The sequence below is a fragment of the Mycetomoellerius zeteki genome, unplaced genomic scaffold (genome assembly GCF_001594055.1).
Source record: "Mycetomoellerius zeteki isolate Tzet28-1 unplaced genomic scaffold, Tzet1.0 scaffold149, whole genome shotgun sequence".
Classification (NCBI taxonomy): Eukaryota; Metazoa; Arthropoda; class Insecta; order Hymenoptera; family Formicidae; genus Mycetomoellerius; species Mycetomoellerius zeteki.
Window position 1 is genome coordinate 1013059 of NW_017256436.1, and position 23352 is coordinate 1036410.

The 23352-nt window shown below is 34.5% G+C and overlaps 2 protein-coding genes across 4 annotated transcripts in view; one reads left to right on the plus strand and one right to left on the minus strand.

Moving 5' to 3' along the window:
* Nucleotides 1–23352, minus strand: part of twin (CCR4-NOT transcription complex subunit 6-like twin) — a 526944-nt gene that overhangs the window by 134709 nt on the left and 368883 nt on the right. The window lies entirely within an intron of this gene.
* On the plus strand, nt 14029–21616 carry LOC108720305 (uncharacterized). Its single transcript, XM_018444226.1, has 7 exons — nt 14029–14098; nt 14848–14974; nt 17234–17387; nt 18093–18216; nt 19459–19690; nt 20246–20401; nt 21053–21616. The coding sequence occupies exons 2-7, from the start codon at nt 14891–14893 to the stop codon at nt 21236–21238; spliced, it is 936 nt and encodes a 311-aa protein (XP_018299728.1). The 5' UTR covers nt 14029–14098; nt 14848–14890; the 3' UTR covers nt 21239–21616.

Sequence of the window (23352 nt, forward strand, 5' to 3'; positions counted from 1 at the left end):
AGTGGATCACAGTGGGAACGAAACGTGATTTATACATATGTAACTTCGAACGAAATCATTCTCTATTACCAGCAGTATCGATATCTTGCTTTTATAATCAAAAATAACACTCCAATAAATTTGTATACATTTTATTAGCTTAATTATAAACCTATAAAACAGAGTATGTTAGTTTTACTTTTTATTTATAATGTCTGATTTTATTCTGTTATATAAAATTATGTGTATAATTAGAGGGAAACAAAAATTCAATATCCAATTATATTTAAACATCTCCGAACGTCTTTCCGGGTTTTCTCAGCGAAAAGACCTTGGAACGACAAGGGCGCTCATCCGCTTTCTTTAAGCGGGATGAATCGTTCGACGGGAAAGAAATGCCGGAAGAAAAACGAACGAGTAGAAGAATTAGTCGGTGAACGAATGAAAGACGGAGCGGAAAATAATCGCGCAACCTGTCTTCGCGGAAGGAAGGAAGAAAAGAAGGAAATAGGTCCGGGCATTAAAATCTTTGAACGCCGCTCGAGAGAGATCCTCTCTCGAGCGTGAGAGCGCAAAGTGAGATTTTCGCGGATTGCACGCGCGGAATGTTCTCGTCCCTCTCGAATTTTCCCTGAGTTGTGGCTTTTGAACCTCGTCTTGCGGAAAATGCTGTTGCGATAAATCCTGTCGCCTCTAAGCTCACTAAATTCGCTAGTCGACGTGGTGAAAATTACAGAGAACGGTGCGATCAGTTGCCCAAGAAGCGGAGTCTTCGTTTCAAAGTGAAAAATTATGAGAAAAACAAAGTAATAAAACAAATTTTTTTGTATTACTTTGTTTGACTATTATTTTATACATTCTTGTCGGATTTTGTTTAATTGAAACAGAGATACTTTTTTATCTCAGATATTTTTTTATTTATCATATTATATCATATTATATAGAATTTTATATATCTCGATTTCCATATCTTACGGATGCGATATTGTGCAGGTGAGCTGTAAAGATTTCTTTTGATTGTCTCTTTTTCTCGTTCGGATTACATTTCTGTAAGCGGATCGTTTGAAGAAACAAGCGGATAAAATAACACGTTATTCAACCCCTGCCTCGTTTCAAAAGGCAACGATGCACAAACGCCCGAAATCACCCAATTCATTCTCATATCGATTTAACACCCTCTTGCATATATAACGATGACAGGCTGACATATTCCGAGCATGAAGTTTGCAGACTATTCCCCATATATCTACCTTCCCTCTCAAGAAAACGCGCAATCGGCCAATAAAATATCCTTATCATCGCCGTATTAGACGTCAGGTGGTAGATCAAATAGTAGAATTGTATGAAGGTAAATCGATATATCGTGAAATCTAACATCACGTATCTGTGATTTTGCTATATTAAGCTTTAAAGTATCAAGAGTTAAGTATAAAGCGTCCATATTTCAGTATGCAATTTCACACCAATACTTCGTTCATAAATATAATCTGTCAAAAGATTATAAATATATTTCCCAGATAAAATATAAGTGCCGATTATTCTTTGTTGTTTAAAATGTAAGAATTCTCGTCGACAAAGAGTTAAGTAATTCAGTTCGTTGAAGTAGAATGAGTACTCAGGGTCACGACGGATGTTAGTTGATGACTCAGTCTTTGGCCTTTAAGGACTGTTCCATTTAACGCTCGCGCGACGCATTTATCCATCTAGCATGCGTTGATGACGGAAGAAAAAGTGTTCCGGTTATACTCGGTCGTCCTACTGACCCATATCGACAAACGCCACACAATAATATTTCTCTCGACCACTTTCGCTACAAACATCAGAATGTAAAATCATAGCTTCCACACAAAATAGGAGAAAATCCATAAATCCATAAATTATTATCAATTGTAGGATTTCGCATTTTATATCAAAATTATATGGCTCTATATTTTGGCTCTGTAATTTTAATTAAAAATTAAAATTAAAATTTGTAATTAAATTTAAATTTAAATTTTTTGCAAATATATCTCTGATTCACATTTTTACAACCGTAAATTTTTATAAAATGTATAAATTATTGTAAAAATTCGTATATCTCTCGCTTTTATTTTCTTTAATGCACATGCTGATAATACATTTCCCTATTTCTAGCACTGTGAAACTTAAAAACGACACAAAGTAGAAAGTGAACCGGAAGAAATCCATCGCAACGAAGTCTAATCTTATATTAGTCATGAGTACATAGCTGGTGGAATAAAAGCGCATACTTCTTTGCTTAAGCAGGGGCGAGGCGATTAAAGATGGCGTGCCTTTTCCGACGTGTAGCCGTCGGGCAGCGCTTCCGCGATCTTCAAGGAGCCAGCACGCCGCGAGTAGGAAAAGAATGTCATATCACGGTATATTGCTGCCGACCAACAAAGAGGAGTCCTTGGGTTATAAGAAGAGAGCGCGAAGCGCCTGCATTCTCGCGGAAAGAATTCCCCTTTCTGTGCCGTGTGCTCTTCTTTCCTGACTACGTGTCTACGTATCACCGGATCGCCTTTCCTCCATTTTCCCGGTTTTTCCCCTCAGGAGTGTCTCTTTCAACGAGCGACCTGAAAAGACGCTCGTCCCGTATTAAAGACGCGCTTCACGATGCGTTAACTTTTTCAAGATGATTTTTTCCTCTCCCATCATTTCAACTTTACAGAAAGACGTGTGCTCTTGCGATTAATAACTTTGCGATAAGTTAAAGTGTCGACGATTCTTTGGATTCTTTGAGGCCGTAATATTCTCAGATTTATTATATTATCGCAAATTCTAACAATTAGAATTAATATTAAATTTTCAAGCAAGCTTTATGAATTTATTTAAATTAGATGTTATTTTATTATTCAGTTTAATAAAAATTTATTAATTATCTTATGCCAATTATCGTATGCTAAATTACAGAAATAAATAAACATAGAGATTCGTTTCCATGTATCTGACACATATTACTTACTCTCTAAAAGTGAATTAGTGTATTATTACTGATTACATCAGTTATAAGTGTAGCACTGTGATTATGTTTTTCTGCAGATTCAATCTGTAGAAATCATAACTTCCCAAAATGAATCAGTGTATTATTACTAAAAAACAGTAAATATTCGCTGATATTACAGTTATAAGTGTAGCACTGAAGTCAGTGATAATACAATGATTCACTTTTAGAGAGTACTCATCGAAATTACAAGGTTTATCTAAAAAAAAAAATTGTAAATGCTTCACAAAAAATGTCTGTTAAAAATGTCATCGTTGTCGTACAGTGAGATTGCATCGAATACCGATTGTGTAGGTGGCACAATGAGGGCCGTGTCGATCCTTGGAGTCAACCATCGACAGAAGCGGCGCGGCAGGGCCGGGGTTCGTTGGCCTCCCTTGGCCCACATCGCCGCTCCATGGCTGTGGCCTTCCGTCTCGCAGGCGGCATTATTTACGGGCCTGTATTTTTCACCGACGGACGGTGGTCGATCATCGGGTGCCGGCCTCGGAAATTAAAACGGGCCCTGGGTTCTTCGTAACGGCAGAAACCGTACCGGTAAACTAAAAGCTCTCATCACCATAGACTCACATTTTCCAACGGGAAATTTCTCACAGAATTCGTCCGTCTTTAAAAATCAGATAGAAATTTCCAGAAGTTATATTGAGAAATTATTTCCAGAAATTATCTATTTATTTATCTATTATTTGAACGCAATATATTTCTTTATAAATAGATTAGAAGAGAAAAAAAAGATATAATTTATATCTCGCATCAACACGATCTTTGACATATTATCTGAATATGAATTTCAGAAATCTGTAATCCAGTAATTTCAATTGTTTTACGCTGCAGAGCGTAGGTGTGCATTGCTTTAGCTAAAACTACTCTTGCTCTGAATTAGACGGCTATTATTAGAGGCTTAACGGATTCTCTACCTACTATGCAATGATACGGGGCAAATTTTCCTCACCAGCACGTACAGATAATAATTAATTATTTTCCCTCTCTCTCTCCCTCTCAGTCTGCGCAAGGACAAGGTGAGGATGGCATCGCATGATAGGATCATAGTTCAATGTTCGGATATCTACAGATGAATTTGTGAACGCGAAGCCCGCTTCCGCAACTGTCTACTCCTTCGTTAGCCTCTCCCTCTCCCCCCCCTCTCTCTCTCCCTCTCTCTCTCACGACAACAGGCTTCCCTTTGAGCTTAATTCGATATCACGCAGTAGCGATCAAAGCACTGGATTTCGTGGCTGAAATGGCGGATTGTTCGTGAAGTCGGTACGTGTCGTCGACTGGATTTCTCGCCGTCTCGTCACTGACCGCGGACGAAATCCCGCTTTGTTGCTCGTAACGACGGTCGAGCGAATGCGGATGTCGGCATACCGAAGAGACACCGACAATTAAAAGTTTTACTGACGTTGAGTAAATTGTTCCTTGTTAAACAGAATGTTATAAACACAAATTATTAATATATCTACAGTTATTATATATAACACAATCAAAAATAATATTATATATTTGAAGTATAAATATCAGGTGTATAATGCATAGTATACTTATTATTCAATAAAGGAAAAAAGAACGATTTTGAGAATATCTTTTAATACTCATTTTGATGATCAATATCAGCAAAGTTACATAAAAAATTGTAATTTCATATATTATATATAATATATATTTTGTTAATTTTAATTTCAGAATCGTGCTCACTTCTTCCTAGCTGTAATTCCATGCAGAATGATTTATCTTTATTAACACTGTCAATAGCCTGATAGAGGACGAAAGTTTGTTTCATTGTTTATTATAATCTCAGATAAGTTTTAACAATAATCATCCAGCTTGAACATAATCAATTGAATAAAATAAAATATAATATATCAAAGTAAGTATAAATTCATATATAAGTATTTATTATACAGATATTATCTGTTTCTCTGATATGGTAAAAAATAAGAATATTGTAAAAATACAAATTATTAAAAGTACATAAAAAATTTTTTTCATTATTAACTTTAAGAAACGTAACTTCCATTTTTCCGTCTAAAATTCTATCTTCAGAAATATACATAAATCTATAAATTCAACCGTCAATATCGTAAAGAAAAAAGTGAAGGTTTTAGGTTTTTTACATGGCGTATGTCGATCTCGAAATGATGGAGATTCTTGGTTATATAACTTGCGAGATATAACTTCATGTGATTTTTTTTTCGCGCATTCTTCTAGAGCAACGACAAGTTCGAAAAAAAGGCGGGAACTACCCGGAAAATGTTCGTCCAAAATCCTGAAGTCCCTCCGAAATAGCGAAAGAGCAATAAAAAGAATAAGTCAGGACGATACGTAAAACTCAACAGAAGACTCAAGAGCTTCTTCAAGCCGTAACGCGAGAGCCATCCCAGTCATAAAATCCCCGCATACCGTAAAAGAGACGAGTCGAAATCTTATTCCAACAGCGATAGTTGATAAGTCTTGAAAAGTTTCGATCCGTTCGTTCAGTTTGATCTTGTGATAGTCGATTTTCGACTGTATTCAGGTTCTCTTTCTTTTCTATCCTTTACAACGAATTGATTCCGCATCTTCTGCTCGTATGAACTTCTGCAGTTTGTATCAAATTTTTCTCGATATCAAGCGGAGGAATTTGACCAATATTTGTCAGAATCGCAATATTTGATAGAATCGCAGAATCAATTGATGTGTGGAACATTCAATTTTTGTTACATTGTTAGAAATCTATCTTAAGAAAATTGAAAAATTACGGAAGAAAATCTTGATGTAAAACAAAATGAATAAAATGATAAAATAAAAATAAATACATATTTTATATAAACTCTATATAAATATATATAATAGTTTATATATTTTGAAATTACATTAATATTAATTAATTCATGTATTTTGAAAGTACATATAATAATTATCAAACTCTAATAATAACAATAATAAACTCAATAATTTTAACATTTAATTTTTTTTGCTCAAAATAGGAGCAAAAATAATAGTACCATATACATACTTGAAATAAGATAAATAGATTTTACTCCGTTTTACTTTATCATGCATTCTTTACTGAACGGTAAAACGCCAAGCAAAATCGCTTTCGCTTTGGAAGACTAATAATACCGCGCATCTCCTGGTAAATTACACCGCGGAAAAATGCAATTGTGTCGCCTACAATGTGCCGCTGCTGCAACACGCTCTGCTATCCGTTTCCAAGCGTGCGCGCACACGCGTTCTGGCAGCTTTAACGCGGCGAGATGATACACGACCCAGCCTCGTTGGCTCGTTGTTAGTTACAGCGACGTTGCGAGTACTGGGCAGCACCCCACCGAGAGAGATCGGATAAGAAGAAACGAAGAAGAAAGTCGGAAAGTATGTCGTTGCGCGAGCGCGAGAGCGAGCGTTGATTATGGGAGTCGTTGTCGCCGCCGCCGCCGCCGTCGTCGCAACCACGTGCATCCTCTATCGCAATTTGCGACGCGAGCGTGCCGCATCCACGCGAATGAAACGTTCGCCTTGAATGGGGAATGATTATTATAGATATACGACGCGGCGCGTGCACGCTCTCGGTACCGTAATATTTCTCGCGCCTGTTTCGCGTATCGTCTTCCACGATGCTTTATCTTCCAACGAGCAGCAACTCGCTCCGAGCGTTCTTCTTAAGCTAGACGCTACATTTTTATGCATGTTAAAACGCACCATTTTTCTCATTTATACGCGTTTCTTTATATAAGGTAAACCCGAAAAACCTTACTTTCGCGCATGATATCCATTATCAATGCAATATTTTTAACTTCGCTGCTATTTCCACATGGATGACACATCCGGTCTTCTTTTTCTAATGCTTAAAACTTTTTTATTAAATATATACATTTGCTTGATACCGTTATGTTGTTTAATGTCTTGCGCGTTTGAAGAAAAATTCTTTACAATTTATTCATTTTTATAAAAGTTATAAGCAATCGAATTGAGTTGGGTATGTCATATCCAAATGTGTCGTTCTTAAAGTATCACACCGAAACATTAATACCATCATGTTAATTGTTATTTTATTAATCATTTGCGTTATTATCTTTATAATTGTCAATACAATATTATTGAATAATTATAGTATGACGATTATCATATTTATTTTTGACAATGAGTGACGTTTATGGTCACTCATTGTCAGTATTTGTTAAGAAAATTATGCATAACAATATTGTGTATAATATTTTCTTTAAAAGCGTTATGTTAATTTTATGCCTCAAGTATATTGATAATTTTGAGCTCGAGTTTGGGTCTCAACGATGACGGCACGTGTAAACGACGAGAACGACAAAGTTGCTGGCGTTCGTGCGATAAGAAGGCACAGGGTGGTCCTAATGGTGTCACCCTGGCTTAAACGTCCGCTTCTACCGACGCGATAAGCGATAATAATATCTATCATTGGTAAGCCGACAAGATAAGCCATCTCACGTCGACAACGTAGTTGAGTTGCGATAATAAAATACTGGGGATTTCGAGCATAAACTGACAGATAGAAAAGAACTTTATTGCATTCTGTGAAAAACTTGAATTATATGTTACTCGAAAGGTTTCTGATAAATGGCTGATAACTGACCAATGTATTAAGTTGTTCTAATACAAGGCGTCACCTATCTTTAATTCCTTCACTTAGGGAGGGAAGAAGAAAAAGATTGTAAGCTGAGAACACGTTAATCTCCAGTTACCACAATTATCTAAACTCGGCAAAACACCGTGTGCGCGGTCGTGCACGCCACCGCAATTACATCCACAACTGGATGTGCAACCGCTTTTTGCGTGCAGCACAATCGTGTACGCTAATTCATGAAGGCTTTGGTCAGACCACGCTGCTGCCTGCCTCTATCTTATTGTTAAACGTGGGGCTGTAATTATCCTGATTTTTTTTTTCAGAGCGACCAAGAGCGGATTGCGAGAGTGCCTTGAGAATGCATCGCGACACAAAACTCGTTTCTCACTAACGAGAGAAATGTAGTAATACTTTTTATCTGATTAATGAAATTTACATTATGGAAATTTAGATTTGTAATATCAATATCTATAAAATTATGTTTAATTCAATTCGAATTTTGTAAATTATTATTGTCTTGTAAACACAGCTTTACTCTGCATTAATCAAGTTTTTATTAATAATATATGAAATATACCTATAACAATTTCTACAAAGCATTAAATTTGACGTATCGTAATAATAAGATTGTAACTTTATAGAACATTTTTTTTTTTTAAACTTGAACGTCGTGTGTGTGTGTGTGTGTGTGTGTGTGTATACATATAACATACACATATATCTCTTTCTCTCCTCTCGTGGTAACTTGACACTATCGCGGTACAGCCCATATATCCGCCTGCGAAATGCATCCGCCGGATCTCGAGACCACATGGCAGAGTATAAAGGGTGTGTATAACACGTGATTCATTGTAAATGAAGCAAAGTATCTCCTGCAAGTAATTGACTCGAGATTATCGGCACTTTATCGACGATGTTTATTGGGAGTAAGGCGCGGGATATTTCTTTTCGTTTCGTCGAGGCTGGGCGGGAGAGACTAATTACGATAAATTTTCCTTTGTCGAGCTATCGAAGTGGCGTGAAGGGATAGATACAAAGATGCCGATATGGCAAGAAACAAAGTATTCATGTCGTTATTTACTCGTTTTAAAAATCTCGACATCAAATTCCGCATCTCATAAAAATAAATCATTTTTATGAGATGCTTCATTACATACGTATAAAAGTTATGTATAACTTAAATATAAAAACATAAATTTATATATATATATAAATAAATTCTTCTTATTACAACTTATCTAATAATGCATAAATTATAAGAATAAAAGCGACGCTGAAATATAATTTATCTAATTTATAATTTATCTCTCTCTCTCTCTCTCTCTCTCTCTCTCTCTCTCTATAATGTAGATAGATTTATCCCATTTATATATTTTTCAAATTCCTTTTAACAACATGTATACAATAAATAAATATTATTTTTCCTATTAAATTAATTATCTGTTGCTAAATGTAAATTAATATCTTCGTGCATATTTTTTAAATAAAAGATCTATATATTAATATAGAATTTAGAAAATCCTATAGTGTAACAGATCTTCCCATAAGAATCGCATTACCGTTAAATGGAGACTCAGTGATATACGAGCTCGAGCTTAACGTAAATCGACGCATCAAGATTCTCTGATCCTTCTCGATGTAGCGAACATATATGCAAAAATAGCGAATTATGTAAAAATATTATGTTCAGCTCGGCGGAGCTTCTTTCAGATCGGGTCACGATCTCAGGTCGCAACCCCACGCACGACATTTCCAGTCGACAATGACGCTCTGGGCGGCATACGTAAACATATTTTCTCACGATTTGCATCGAGAAAGCATCATACATCGGGCCCGGCCCGGTGTGAGTGGTCGTCTTTATTCAACAACGCGATTAAACATATAGACGATATTATGATAACGTCATATCTGATAAGACCATAAATGTCTAAGGAGTATAGGATGTTATTAACGTGCTGGATAAAAAATTTTGCACTACAAACCTGTACAAGAAAGCAAAATTTATCTAACGAACAGTATACGAAAAAAACAGCATTATAAAATGTTGAGAATTAAATAAAAATAAGACTCAAAAAATTGAACTCAATTTAAAAAATTGAAAATCCTTATATTCTTCATTCAAAATTTTAATGTTCGTTGCAGGAGAGTTTGAAAAATATTTATTATTAAAAATTGAAAAACTGCGATCATAAATCTACTGATTTTGTCGCTAAAAATATCCACTCTAAATTGATTAAGTAATGATATGATCAAAAGAAAATCCTTTCACCAAGCGATGCATAAGCGTATTGTAATATATCCGGACAGTGGCTATAGTTAGCTCTTCATTGTATCGATTGAGAGCCATCATGAACGCGTTAGGTCTATATCATTCCCTCTATTATATCTTTCAATTAGAGACCGCCTAAGCCGCGCGGTTTTTCCGTGCGATGGCTGAGATTTTTACGCGACGAAGCTTTTGTTTATGATCATCTACGTGGGCGTCCCTCACCCACATGGCGTGCGGGTTTGGTGTCTCCTTATGCCCACGTCTGCCCGCATAAAGAAACGGCCGACGGTACAGACGCGGTTAACGGTACTGGCGAGGAGTTTCTCTACCACCATCTGGTACACTCCATCCACGTCCGCCTGCCACTTCTTCTTCCTCCACCTGACCTGATTTCCTGACCCACTACCGGAATGAGAGAGACCGTGTTCCCGACCACTAATTCAATTATGGCCTTTTGTATCGGATCGTTGTTAATTTTCAACAACTAATAGTAGTCCATTCGATATTGAAAAGCGGATACAGTTAAATATAATACTGTAGCATTATATTTAAGACATTATATCAATACGTCGCTATGGAGAACAACGACGTCAGTCTCTGTGGTTGAGGGATGAATAATCGGAATGTTCTATATCTCGGAAAGAGGATAATGCTGCTTTCTCATAATGCCAAGTCACGACATAATACAAATACAGTACAAATTCGACGTCAAATAATACTAAAATCAAAAGACTAGCTGAGACATTCAAGAAATATTAAGAAAAAAGAGAAAAGATAGTAAGACCGTTTTTATATTCTAAACAACGGAAGACTATATATGCATTATATTTAATGCAATTAATTATTTTAGCCATCAAAATATGGGAAACATTAATAAATTTTATCTTCAAATATTTTTACTTTATACTTCTATTCGATTTATCTCTAAAACGTGTAAAACTCAACGATTCGGGATCTTTGTATAATAATAATAATCTCATTTTTAGACCGTACATGTGAGAATACAATCGATAGACTAGAAACCTTATATCGATTGAAGCTAGATCTTAAAAATGCTTAAATAATTCAATCTTGAATCACTAAATATGCTATATATGTACTTGACATATATACCACACTTGTAGTCTAATCTATCTATCGGTCTTCGACCGATATAGGATTCTAGTTTATCGATTTTATATAACAGATTTTGTTTAGGAAAAAATGAGTTTATGGCCGTACATATATCCCCTCTTCTCACGATATTAAATACTTATCACGAAGCGGCTTATTCTTATCCCCTTAAACTCATCTTTGAGCAAATGGCGGAAATTCATTTCGCCTTCTCGTGAAGTTAAGGATACATTACGGAAGCCGACAAAAAAGAAAGGAAGAATTTCTACGTCCGATCGAGGAAATACCGCGGGAAATCTCATACAGTTATACGTGGCGTTATCTATGATTCAATAGAGTATATATACGAAGAGTCGAAGGAAGTAAGCGCCCGACCGCCCCGACCGCTAGTAGTTTCCTTCTGCGGACAAGCGAAACGGAAGCGAGATCGTGCAAGACCGTCGTCCGTGACGAGCTTTTGCACCGAACCTTTGTTCCCGCTTGCGAAAACTTTTGACTCAACCTCTCATAGCGCATTCAGGAAAAGCTCCTTTTTCCTCTAGTTCGTACCTCGCCGGCGACACCTCGTGGATTGCTTCCTTCGCGAAGTACTTCCGCGCCGGTGAGAAACTTGTAAAACGTGACAAAGTCCTCACAGGGCTCAGGGTGTTCTGCTTCACGCTACGAAAATATCCGGGTAACGAGAAGGACTTTACTGCACGAGTAGTGTAACGTGTGATGTGATTCGTAAGACTATTTATTACGATAATATCTATAATTTTATTCAGTATGTACGTGTTTTTATGTACAAAAAATTAATTATAACAAGAAAAAATTAACTCCCAAAAATGTATCTTTCTGTTTGTATTTCTAATAGTTCAGGTATTTTCATTTATTATAATTCTAATCTATTATAATTTGTTAATTAATTCAGTACAAATAAATTTGTCTATTATCCGCAGTCTCTCTCTCTCTTTCTATATTTATATCAATTCTACCTTCCTTATTTGTATATTTATATCATTCTAATTTCCTTATTTTGTATATTAAAATTACATCACGTAATGTCCTCTTTGAAGAAAATTTTACTCGATATTTATAGTATACGTTACGTATATTATATATTTCGAGTAAAATTTTCCTCGGAGAGGAACGTTTTGGAATGTAGCTTAAATATTTACAAGCGGGATTCAAATTAAAAGTTGAAGCAATTTCATGCATACAATGGAGTCGCTTTCGAGAAACAACTTCGATTCGCTGTTATCGATCCGCTACCACACGCGAACCTTCAGTTTGTCAATGTAACTGTACATCAATCATAGTCAGAAAGTTTGAGTCTGTTCGATGGATTCATAGGAAGCCGAAAATACACGCTCTCGAGAACATGATAGAGGAGAAGGTCGGTTCAGTCTTCATATATCATTTTTTTTATTCTAGGAAAGTTAATACTGGTTAATTAGGTTAGTTATCAAATTACCGCAACGAGATGAATAATTCTCAATTTACTACAAATGAAAAATGTTTCATCAAAATTATAAAATTAAATTACAGTTAAAATAAAGTAACTAAAATAAAGCTATCTCATAATTACCAGAACGTATTATTATAATATTTAGTTCATGTCCGTCCTAACCAAGCGTCTATTTTTAACATACATAGTCGTATATAGCGACCTGGTGCCAAGTATGTGACAAGCAAGTAAACATCGAGGAAAGAGACACGTATAGACTTCTCACGCATATCCGTAAATATTATCCCGATCGCTGGCAAATGTTTAAACAATCAGGTATAAACGTTCGTTTTTTCCAAGATTATTTTTCAATTCCTCCATATCAAGATAAACGTAAAATATATCAATAAAAATGTCTGAAAATGTTGATACAATTTTGTCAACATATATCAAACGTGAAAAATGTTATTTAAAAATATTATTAGTCTTTTATATATACATATATTGCTTATTTTATTAAAAGTTATGTCCTTTTATAATTTTATATTTTTCATATTTAAATTTGCTCTTTTAATATCTCATATTTGAAGTAATATCTGTTTTTGACAGTAAATAAGAATCTATATCATAAATTTCGGTCAATTTTGGTTCTCAAATTTTCACATTTTTCGGTTCTGGGGGTGTTAATCGAGAAATTAGATATCTTGATAGATGGGACAGATAACTTGATAGATGAGAGGATCGTACGGAAATTACGGGTAAAAAAAGGCGAAGACTGCACGTTCATGTTTGTGGTGGCCTTATCGTCTCGCGTTCAACCTTTGACCTTCTTCTTATCCATCCCACAAGTCGATCCTTCAACCCATGAGTCTCTTGGGTCAAGAACATATAAAGTTTCTAAAAGGGATAAGAGTGACTTCTCGTAATCCTCGAAATAAACTTGCAATAAGTACGAATACCGAAAATTCGTGTATGTGATAAACGCAGTCTTTGTAATGTACAACAGAAAATTTCAAATTTTATAGCTACACTGAAAAAAAAGATTGGCTGCTGCAGCAAATTAGATGATAAAATATGGCATAGCATTTTTAATTGGTTGCAGCAGTCAATTTTTAGTTGTGTTAGTCTATCGAAATCCTATACTGACATTGCAGATAGGCTAACGCAACCAAAAATAGGCTGCTGCAGCCAATTAAAAATGCTATGCCATATTTTACCATGTAATTTGCTGCAGCAGCCAATCTTTTTTTCAGTGTACCTATAATTTATTTTAATTAATTGATTATTTATTGAGAATTATTTCCATTTTTTTCCGATTTTCATATTTAAGAGTTTGTGTATTTTGCAACAGATTAGGCTCAAACGACGAGTTTATCTTGATAAAAGATAACCTGTCATAATTTTAATTACTTGACTTACATCGCTTAATCATGTAGTATCATCCACAATTTTTTTAATCACAAGATCAAATTAATTTAAAGAAATAACAATAATTATCTGCAACTACTTTTAAAGAAAACTTTTCATAAATTCCACACGTTTTTGTGTACAAATAAAATCACGTAATGTACACGAAACAGTCGGCGACGATTGTATTTCCCTTATTTCCTCTTAACTTTTTTCAGAAGAACGGGGATTTAAGGATATCGTCGAATCGGATTTCGTCTCCGGTCACGCCAGTCGATAGGAGCGGCAAGAAGAACGAATCGAAGAAAGTTTACGCTACTCGTGGTAGATACCGATGCGATTAAACCTTACGTGCCGCACGGCAGCAGAGAGAGCTTTCGCGATATATCCTAATTCAGATACGATAAACGCTAAAGTTTCAAGTTTGGCGCGAGTCACCATGGTTATTTCCGTCTTGAATTTATGTGGTCGTTCACCATATCTGAAGTAGGCCAATACAAAAAGAATTATTGATTAACAAGGAAGCATTCGGACAATTACGGAGCAAAACATACGAGATTAAGCAGAAATTAATGCAATATTTAATTCTCAAATATTATTAGAAACATATATATCACTTTTTGTTCTTATTATTAATTTAATTTAATATTTAGAAAAGAACTGCTTTAGAAAATGCCTACACTATATAAATAATTATAGAATCTAAAGTTTCTTATAATGTTAATAGAGATTGCAAATTGTTATTAAAATCTTCACATAGGTCCGGTCACACTGACGTCGGTTGGAATTTCTAATCACGATTAACCGAATCTTCTCTTTTCCTTTATATAATATGTACAGACATCCAGTATTTAGAAAAACGGTTGAAATATGATTAAAGCTGAGCGATGTCGGTAAAACCGGTCCTTAGAAGAATGTTTTGTCGTCTACGGTCTATCCAACGCGACGATAGTTTGTGGTTCCGATTGTGGTCGATGTGAAAGCGTTAAACGGATGTCAAAGTAACCTGATCGATAATACAGGATTACAACGGCATCTATTAAAGGCTTAACACTCGTTTTCGCTATTTACAGTGGACACGTGGAAATTGCACGGCGAGAGGAAAGTTTGTCCCCAATGCCAGAAGGAAACTGTGCCAACGCTTCATACACGTGGCGACAAACTGACGACTTCACATATCGAAGCTCTTTGCCTTTTCGGGTATGTGCAGATCAATTAATTTAATTGAAATTAACAGAGAAAGAATTTTGAAAAAAAATTAAAATAAATTATTATATATTGAAAGACATTCAAACGATTTTATAATTTATAATGAAAAGTTATATGAAAAATTTTTTATTTAATTTCATTGTAAAAACAAGTATGTTACAAGTATATTGCTTTAACACATTTTATTGTAGTCACTTTTTACACGTCTGTAGGTGTGTAGATTTGCAAGAAACGTATAGAGTGTAACACACTTTTCGTGTAAAAAGTGACTACAATAAAATGTGTTAAAGTAAACACACTTGTTTTTACAATGTTATTAAATAATCAATTCGTTTAATGAATCGTACGCTTAATTCTAGAGCTGATAAATATATCGCGTAATATTACTGACAGATAGGAAGTCGTCCTGCTACTTTTTATCTCTAATGATTTATCACACTTCTTTTGAATACGACTACATAAACTCCTATAGAACTCTCGTGTTTATCTGATAAAACTTTTTGCCTCATATATATATATATATAATATCGTTTCTTCTGTGGCGACCTTCGTTACTTTTAACGAGAGATAGCTTTTTGCTGACCTTTTCACGATGGTCGGCCAGACGAAATTTAAAACTCCACAGCTCTCGATATCCAACTGATTTCCTATGTCATTTTGAGAATTTTTATTCTAGAGTTTGATCCGAGAAATTAAAATTGAAAATCTAAATTCAATTAAAATTGAACGTAAGCTCCTCAGTGCTTCAAGATAAATATTTTCTATCTTTTAAGAATGTCTTCTTCTATTTTTAACTACTATGTTATTATGTTCTTTTAAGTAAACTGTAATTTCTATATAAACGGCCTTATGCTCGTAATTCGCGCACAATCGTGTTATCAGATTCTCACCGCATGGCGATTCGCAACAGATGTTGGCCGTTTTGCTTTATTCCGTTAATGATGAAGCGCGCGAAGAGGGTTCGTATGATCTGTCCATTATGCGGCCACGTTTACGGCAACTTCGAGTACAAAAACGCGAAGCTGACGCCCTGCAAGCCCGCTGACGTCGAGAATTCGAAAGCGGCAGAACTTGCGTTACCCATACCCGCGAGCTTTCGTGTGCGAGCCACGAGAGAAGAATCGCTGGAAAATTAATAAAGAGCATTCGTGAATTATTGACATATCGACGATAACCAACGTCATTGTGCTTTTTCCGAATAAAGTGTTTTCAACGTTACGCTCGTTTCGATACTAATATTTCGATATCGATCGTCAACGACAATTATGTTCATCGCGAAAGAGAGAGCTTAATTAACGCGCCACGTTTTATTATTTTACGTTTTAATAAAGTACTTTATTAATATATTGTTTTGTTTTACATAATCTACATAAACAATTAAGATCCTCTTGATATTTTAAATAACAAATGGACTACCATCCAACTGAAATTTATACGTTTCTGCTAATGAATGTATTTCGAAAATGAGAAATTAATTTACAAGACTAAACTTTTCAATGTAGCAAATTTATTTACAAGAAAATAAAGATACGTCGACAAACTAAAGGTTCGTTTGTACTACGCTAATGTATATAATATTTCCCGAAAACAAATAATTAAATATTATTTCGTAAATTTACAATTACATATAACATTAATTTTGTTAAAGAAATTATCCATTAGTGGACATTGAATAATCAAATTGAAATAGTGATAAAATATATATTGAATCGTTGAAAAAAATAAAAGACATGAGTGTTGGAAAAGACATCAGTATTATGAAATTATTCAAAATGAATTTCGATCTGAAATTGTTCAATTATTTCCCAAATCTTTATTATGTCTTCTAGAGCAAAATTAAATAATTCCGATTAGAATCCATTCTGAATAATGCTGAATTTATAATTTATTTTATAATTTCGGTGAAGAAAAAAGTCGCAAATTGGCACACGACCTGTACGATACATTGTTGTTTCAATATATGCAGTTACGCGCGAGATCATCAGTTCTCGGGCGATTTCCATAATGACTTATTACGCCCGTAATTAAACCGCGGATTTTGTTGTAATCACCGGCTATAGCGGCAGTCCGAATCGGTTTACCGCAAACAACGCGATTGAGCGCCTCGCGTTTAAAACAGTAATTAGAAATGCGTTGGTAAATTCTGTTCATTAATGTGCTACGTCCCGAGTGTGCGTTCTCGCTGCGAAATGCGCGCTTGTATCCGGCCGGTTTATGTTTATCGCGCGCGCAATGAATTTATGCTTCTAGAAAGCAGCGCGCTTTTGTAAATCACAAAGGGCGGAATGTAAGCGGAGCGGGCCGTCGCAAAGTGGCATGTTGTTCCCGTGGATTCCGACACTGAAAGCACCCGATGGTAAAACTCATGCGCCGAAACGACCGAACAATGTCTTCTCCACAAAAGGTCTGCACAAAGTCAACAGCCTTTATTAATTTTAAATAAATTAAAAATTACAGAATATACAAACATAATCAAGATAAAAAGCAAAAAAGGAGTTTTATATTCTTCTTCTTTTTCGCTTCTGTCAATCCTAAATTAATTAAAACTTTTACGATTATTATTACAAAACCGGAAGGAAAGTTTATAGAATAGTTATAGAATATAACATAAATAATATATAATATTTGAATAAATACCGTAAAAAACATTTTATATTTCCGTTAAAACTGGTCCACTAAAATCCTCGTTAAAATTTTGTTGAATTTTTAAAATATACGAGTGTTAATTTTACATAATATGACTCTGTTATTTAAACATTTAAATTTAAATTAATATTCAACATTTTGTAGTATCAAAACAACACAATTTGTAAGTGAACAAATAACATAAAAATAATGGATTTTAAAATATAAATTTAAAAATAAATAAATAAAATACATGTTAATTGTAATACGTGTTTTTAACACAAATTTTCTAACTGTATAGAGAGCTATGTTTAAGGCTATGACACAAAAAGAACTTTAAATAGTAAGACTTAAGCAATAAGTAATAATAGCAAATCGTCATTTTGGATTTGCTACACAGCATGTTTACGTTATTACTGTTTGTTTTACTACATATTTTTTTGTGTCATAGCTCTTAATCTCTAATACTTATATATTTTTACAGTTGAAACATGGAAATATCACGACGAATCAATTCGTTGTCCTGCATGTGGAGTGAAAAAGATGCCGATAATACTAAAACAACAAAAATTGACGAGTTCTCGTCTGGCTGCATTTTGCTTAATGGGGTTAGTCATTAAAAATTCTTATAATTGACTATGTTAATAAAAAGCAGCGAAAAAATGTGCCACAATCGCACCTTATGTGATAAAAAAATAATGCAAATTGCTGGTTGATGATGGCATAACTTTGATATCAATCGCAACGCATGCGTATGTAAAATAATATTCATATTTATTTATCCAACGCCATAAAAGCGTTATGCCAAATCGATAATTTAATATTAAACAAATAGAAGCAATGGAGAAAAAAAGAGGGATTTCGTTCGCATATTTCGAGTAAATTCGCACCGATAAAGCAATATCAGTAAAACAAGTTTTCGATAATCGCTTATTAGCGGCGGTAAAAACGACGCTAATTAGCGAGGTGCACCTGCGGATTCTCTGAATAGTCTCTCCCATGTAATGTACAGGTTTTTCAAAAAACCAACGCGCGGCCATAGCGCAAAACGGTTAAAGCGCGAATTGTCGTGAATCGTAATCATTAAATCCCTTTCGTTAAATTTAATCCTGGTCGCGGGTTCGTTTTCAACGAATTGAATTCATAATTTCGCGACGGAAATCGCGAAATTACTCGCTCTCATAAATCACGAAGAGTGACTGCCGATAAGCATGTAATACCGTATTTCAAAATGAAACATATTCACTTCATTAAATCTGATTAGCGAAGTGCAACATGATATAAGCTTCATCAGGAAATAATCTCCTTTACGATGCATTTACATGGTTTTTTCCCCACATGTATTTAAACATAATCTTTTATTTATTATCTTTTATAATTATATCTATTATTTCTGAACTTTTATTAATTATACGTAAGTATAATTAATCTGTTAATTGATATAATGGAAGAAATAAGGCATTCATTTGTGATTGTTTGTTAATTAATAGATATGATGAAAAAACATGACGCTTGTGATATTGTCCGTTGATTATTTTAAAGTATATATTTGTTGATATATTTATTACGGCTTACCACTTTATCTTGATCTATTTTTTAGGACGAGAATCTAGAAAAGTACACAATACAAAACAATATTAAAATCGTAATAAGAATAAATTGCAATATGTTAAGTTTTAAATTTTCCAACAAAAGGGAAAGAAATATACGCTTATTTCCAACTTTAATTTCATAAAGTTTACAATTCTATATCCTACACAATTTTGCTTGCAAAATCCCTCATTATTTTTTATTATTTTTATTAACGGAAAACTAGGACGAGCGTAGCATTGATACTCTTCTCCTTGCAGATGTTGGCCCTTCTGCTTCATACCGTTACTGATGAGACGGGACAAAAGTGTGCGCACGCTATGCCCGTGTTGCGGTCACGATTATGGGATTCGTACGCGAGCAGAGAGCAAGCTGGTTGCTTGTTCACCCAAATACACGTATAGTCGAGGGAAATTGAACAATTTTGCAAATTCACGACTGTGTCATCTTCAGGCTGAGTGCGACTCGAGAATACAATCGAGATATTGCCAGGTGAGCGGCATCACATTGTTACGCTAATCGCATCAACAGATTGATTCCAATATGTATACACTATTTACCAGTTAACCTTAGGATACCGACTGTAATTTCGAAATATCAGTATTGACGATATATTTTCATTAAAAAACATGGAAATAATTTATCAGATAAATTTTTTAACAGCATCGCTTTACAGTAAATTAATTTTAATAATATCTGAACGTTTTTGAAATAGCATTTCTGCTAGCTATAATAATTTTGTTATAATTGGGAGATTACATCTACTATTTTCATAAACTGAGATATAATTACTTTAATATATTTATCTTTAAAATATTTCATTAATCTTTAACTCAAAAAACATCCTTCTCTAAAATTAATGCTTTAAGAGAAATTGATGCGCTACATATGCTTTGCATGCTTCATTCATTAGTCTCATGTACGTTCGTTACGCATCATTACGTCGTTGTAGAGGGGAATAAAAAAATCGATACTTATCCGTCTATCGGTTGAAAGGCGATATACAGATAGCGTGCTAACATCAACGACGTTTCTCATATGACAAAGAAAACACTTTCCATGGATGACGAGGCCACGAGAACTCTCAGGGTCTTGGAGGAGCGTCCTCGGCGAAGAGAAGAAGTAAAAGAAGGCGGATCTCGTTGCTGCCGGTCGCAATCGAAGTTATCGCACGGATACGTCTTTTGTGCAAACCAGGTCACGGTGAGTCGTCATTATCGCGATATTCTATATAAGGTAGCCCACCATCGTTGTCGGAAAATATTTTCAGGGCTTTTCGGACGAGGTCGATTTTCACGCGGCGGAAATTTGATACGCGACACTCCCCATGACAATAGATCTCTTAAAGTTGTAGCTTTTGTTGAAATCGTGTTAAAAATAGTACGCCTCAATTTATTTAAAAATGATCAATAAATGTACATACATCATATATTTTATAAATAATTTTATAAATAATAAATATTTTTTACTTAGTATTTTTTCACGAAAAATTCATTGAAAAAGAAACAATCCAAAATTTATGAAAAAAATAATTATATAATTTTTCGTTTATTTATCGTGAGAAGTGCATGCGTCATTGAGATCCAATTAATTATTATTTTTGAAATAATTATTACAAAATATTAACAATAATTATTATGCATAATAATTATATATTTATTAGTATAAAAATAATAAAATTCATGTAATTTGTGATCAATTTTTGTTTTGTTTTGCTTTTTGCGAAAGACACGTAAAATGAAATATTGTTGATATTTCTTTTATCTACTATTATTATCATACTATTTTCTCAAATTCTTAAAACGAATGACTGAATCACATTTTGCAAATGTTCACAATTTTTATTGTATGCAGAATCGCGATTCGTCGTATGACGAGTGTAGCAGTGACAATTGCTTGGACAAAAAATGGGATCGTTGGCGCGACTTGAACAAGTCGAAAGCTCCAAAAACTTGGGAACAAAACAAATCCGAAGACAGCGCGGGGATGGCGACGGACAATTTTTATGCGAGACAGGTTTGCTGTCGGGAGTGTGGCTAAAACGAATAAAGAGATGGTCGAACGAACGAGGAACGGTGGACGAATAAATGTATTTGCACATCGCTCGCGAAACGCGAACTGTTACTTCATTATTCCGTGTAAATTCAATTTTGCGGAATTCCGTGCTAGGGAAGGTGAGTTCCCTGTCGTAGAACTTAAATGGAAACTTGCGGCACAAACAGTTTCACGCTGCGAGAGACACGATTTGCGTTCCCGGCTGACTGACAATTTCGTGGAGAACTTCGCGGAACAAGACAAGACGAGATGAGACGAGACGCGACACGTCGTATTATTACTTTATTAATCACCGTTAACAGATTTTTGAGTACACGTTCCTTTTTCTGTCTGTTTAGAACAACACTCGCTTTTCGTGAGAGTAAAGACAATATCCTTTTTTATTTGAGACGCATTTACGCAGCTATTCATTTATTTTTAGATGAGCTTTCATACACAAAATTTGTAATATCGAATGTTAAAATAAAATGCCTCTAAAAACGGGTGAAGCCTTCGTTTCTGAATGAAATAACGTTCCAGCGATTATTTTTGTGTTAAAAATCTAAAATTCTTTTATCTCAATTTTTCATGCTTTTTTTCAAAACTTCTATAGTTTCATTTTCAATCGTGTATAAATCGAGAGGATTTCTACATGATAGCATGTAACAAATATTTTCCAATTATTTCATCTCGCTATTGTAATTATTTAAAATTTGAAAATAATTATTGACACGATTTTTCGCGATATTTGTTACAAAGAGTACAAAAACGTTCCTATAAATTACACTGAAGCGAGGCGGGTTTCGGATAAACGAGGTATTCTCTAACGGGAGATTTAATAGGCGTACTTCAATTTATCGACACGTATAAGATATAAAATAAACGATCACCTGGACGTATGAATGGTTCTCTACTTTCTTTCTATCTTTCCCTTCTTTTCCATCGAACAACATTCGTTTCATTTCCTTATTACCTCATTATCTTACGCCGGCCGACTTGTCTACCGTGTGCATCCGGATAATAATTTCCAGGAATTCTTTGCCAGTTTTAGCTCGTAAAACGGGAAAAACTCGCGCGTGGAATGAATAACACCGCGCGAACCTCAAATCCCGCTAAATGCAACTATACTGACGTAAATCGCGGTTCAAAAGTGTAATCGTGCGCGTTGCACCATAATTACTATTGGCCGCTTTATTAATCACAAATATATAAAGTATCAAAGGCCCTTTAAAATTTAAATTCAGCTATTCATTTACAAATTATGGATCAAAGTGTGATATAATTTATTTTATCAAGCGCATTTTGATGTTAATAATTAGATTAATATTTCTATTATACCAATGTAAAAGAGCTATTTTATGTTATATATTACATTTGTAAATTTTTCCATAAATGGTTTTACTTATGATTTTTAATTTCTTTTTATATAAAATATAGGGCAATACTATTGACAAAATATTTAAAAATCTTTACAAACGTTATCACATACAATTTAAAATTGTAGAGGTTGTTAACGTGACGTAACGATTTTATTTATACATCCTTATTTCATTAAAACTTTCTCAATTTGAGCATACAGATTTCAAACAGTCAAACTTAATTATACGACACATCTTTATTTAATCAAAAAGTTGTAAATTTTCTCTAACAAATTTAGCTATTCATTACACACATTATATCGTGCTATAACGTTCGCCCTTGGAAAAGGTACACTCGATTGCGTAATGTGTTTCGAATTATTCGGAAAGAGAGAAGCAAAAAGTGCGCCACAGGAGGATGCGAGTAACGTATGCAAATCGCATCCTCGCGAAAAAAACCGCAAAAAAAGCACCGACGAGCCGTATAGCCGCCGATTCCGGTGTTTCTAAATGAGCGCTCGGATTCGCGCTTATCTAAATAATTAGTATGCACCATCACAACCGCATACGTTATGCTCCGTAATAGACGTAGCATATCGCACCGCATAACTAAACAAATGCGATTACGCGTTCGTCCAGTTGGAAGTATATGCGTGAGTAATGTATAAGTTATTATCATACATCTTATTTACAAAAAAACCGACATACATGTGCTTAATGGTTTCCACTGAAATTAATATTCAAGATTAACCGCAATTGAAT

What these genes read in the sequence shown, in the direction of transcription:
- LOC108720305 (XM_018444226.1), top strand. Translation starts at nt 14,891, where the DNA reads ATGCCAGAAGGAAACTGTGCCAACGCTTCATACACGTGGCGACAAACT. An exon ending in GAAGCTCTTTGCCTTTTCGG is followed by an intron (nt 14,975 to 17,233) that starts GTATGTGCAGAT and finishes TTATGCTTCTAG; the next exon opens with AAAGCAGCGCGCTTTTGTAA. An exon ending in GCTGCATTTTGCTTAATGGG is followed by an intron (nt 18,217 to 19,458) that starts GTTAGTCATTAA and finishes TTCTCCTTGCAG; the next exon opens with ATGTTGGCCCTTCTGCTTCA.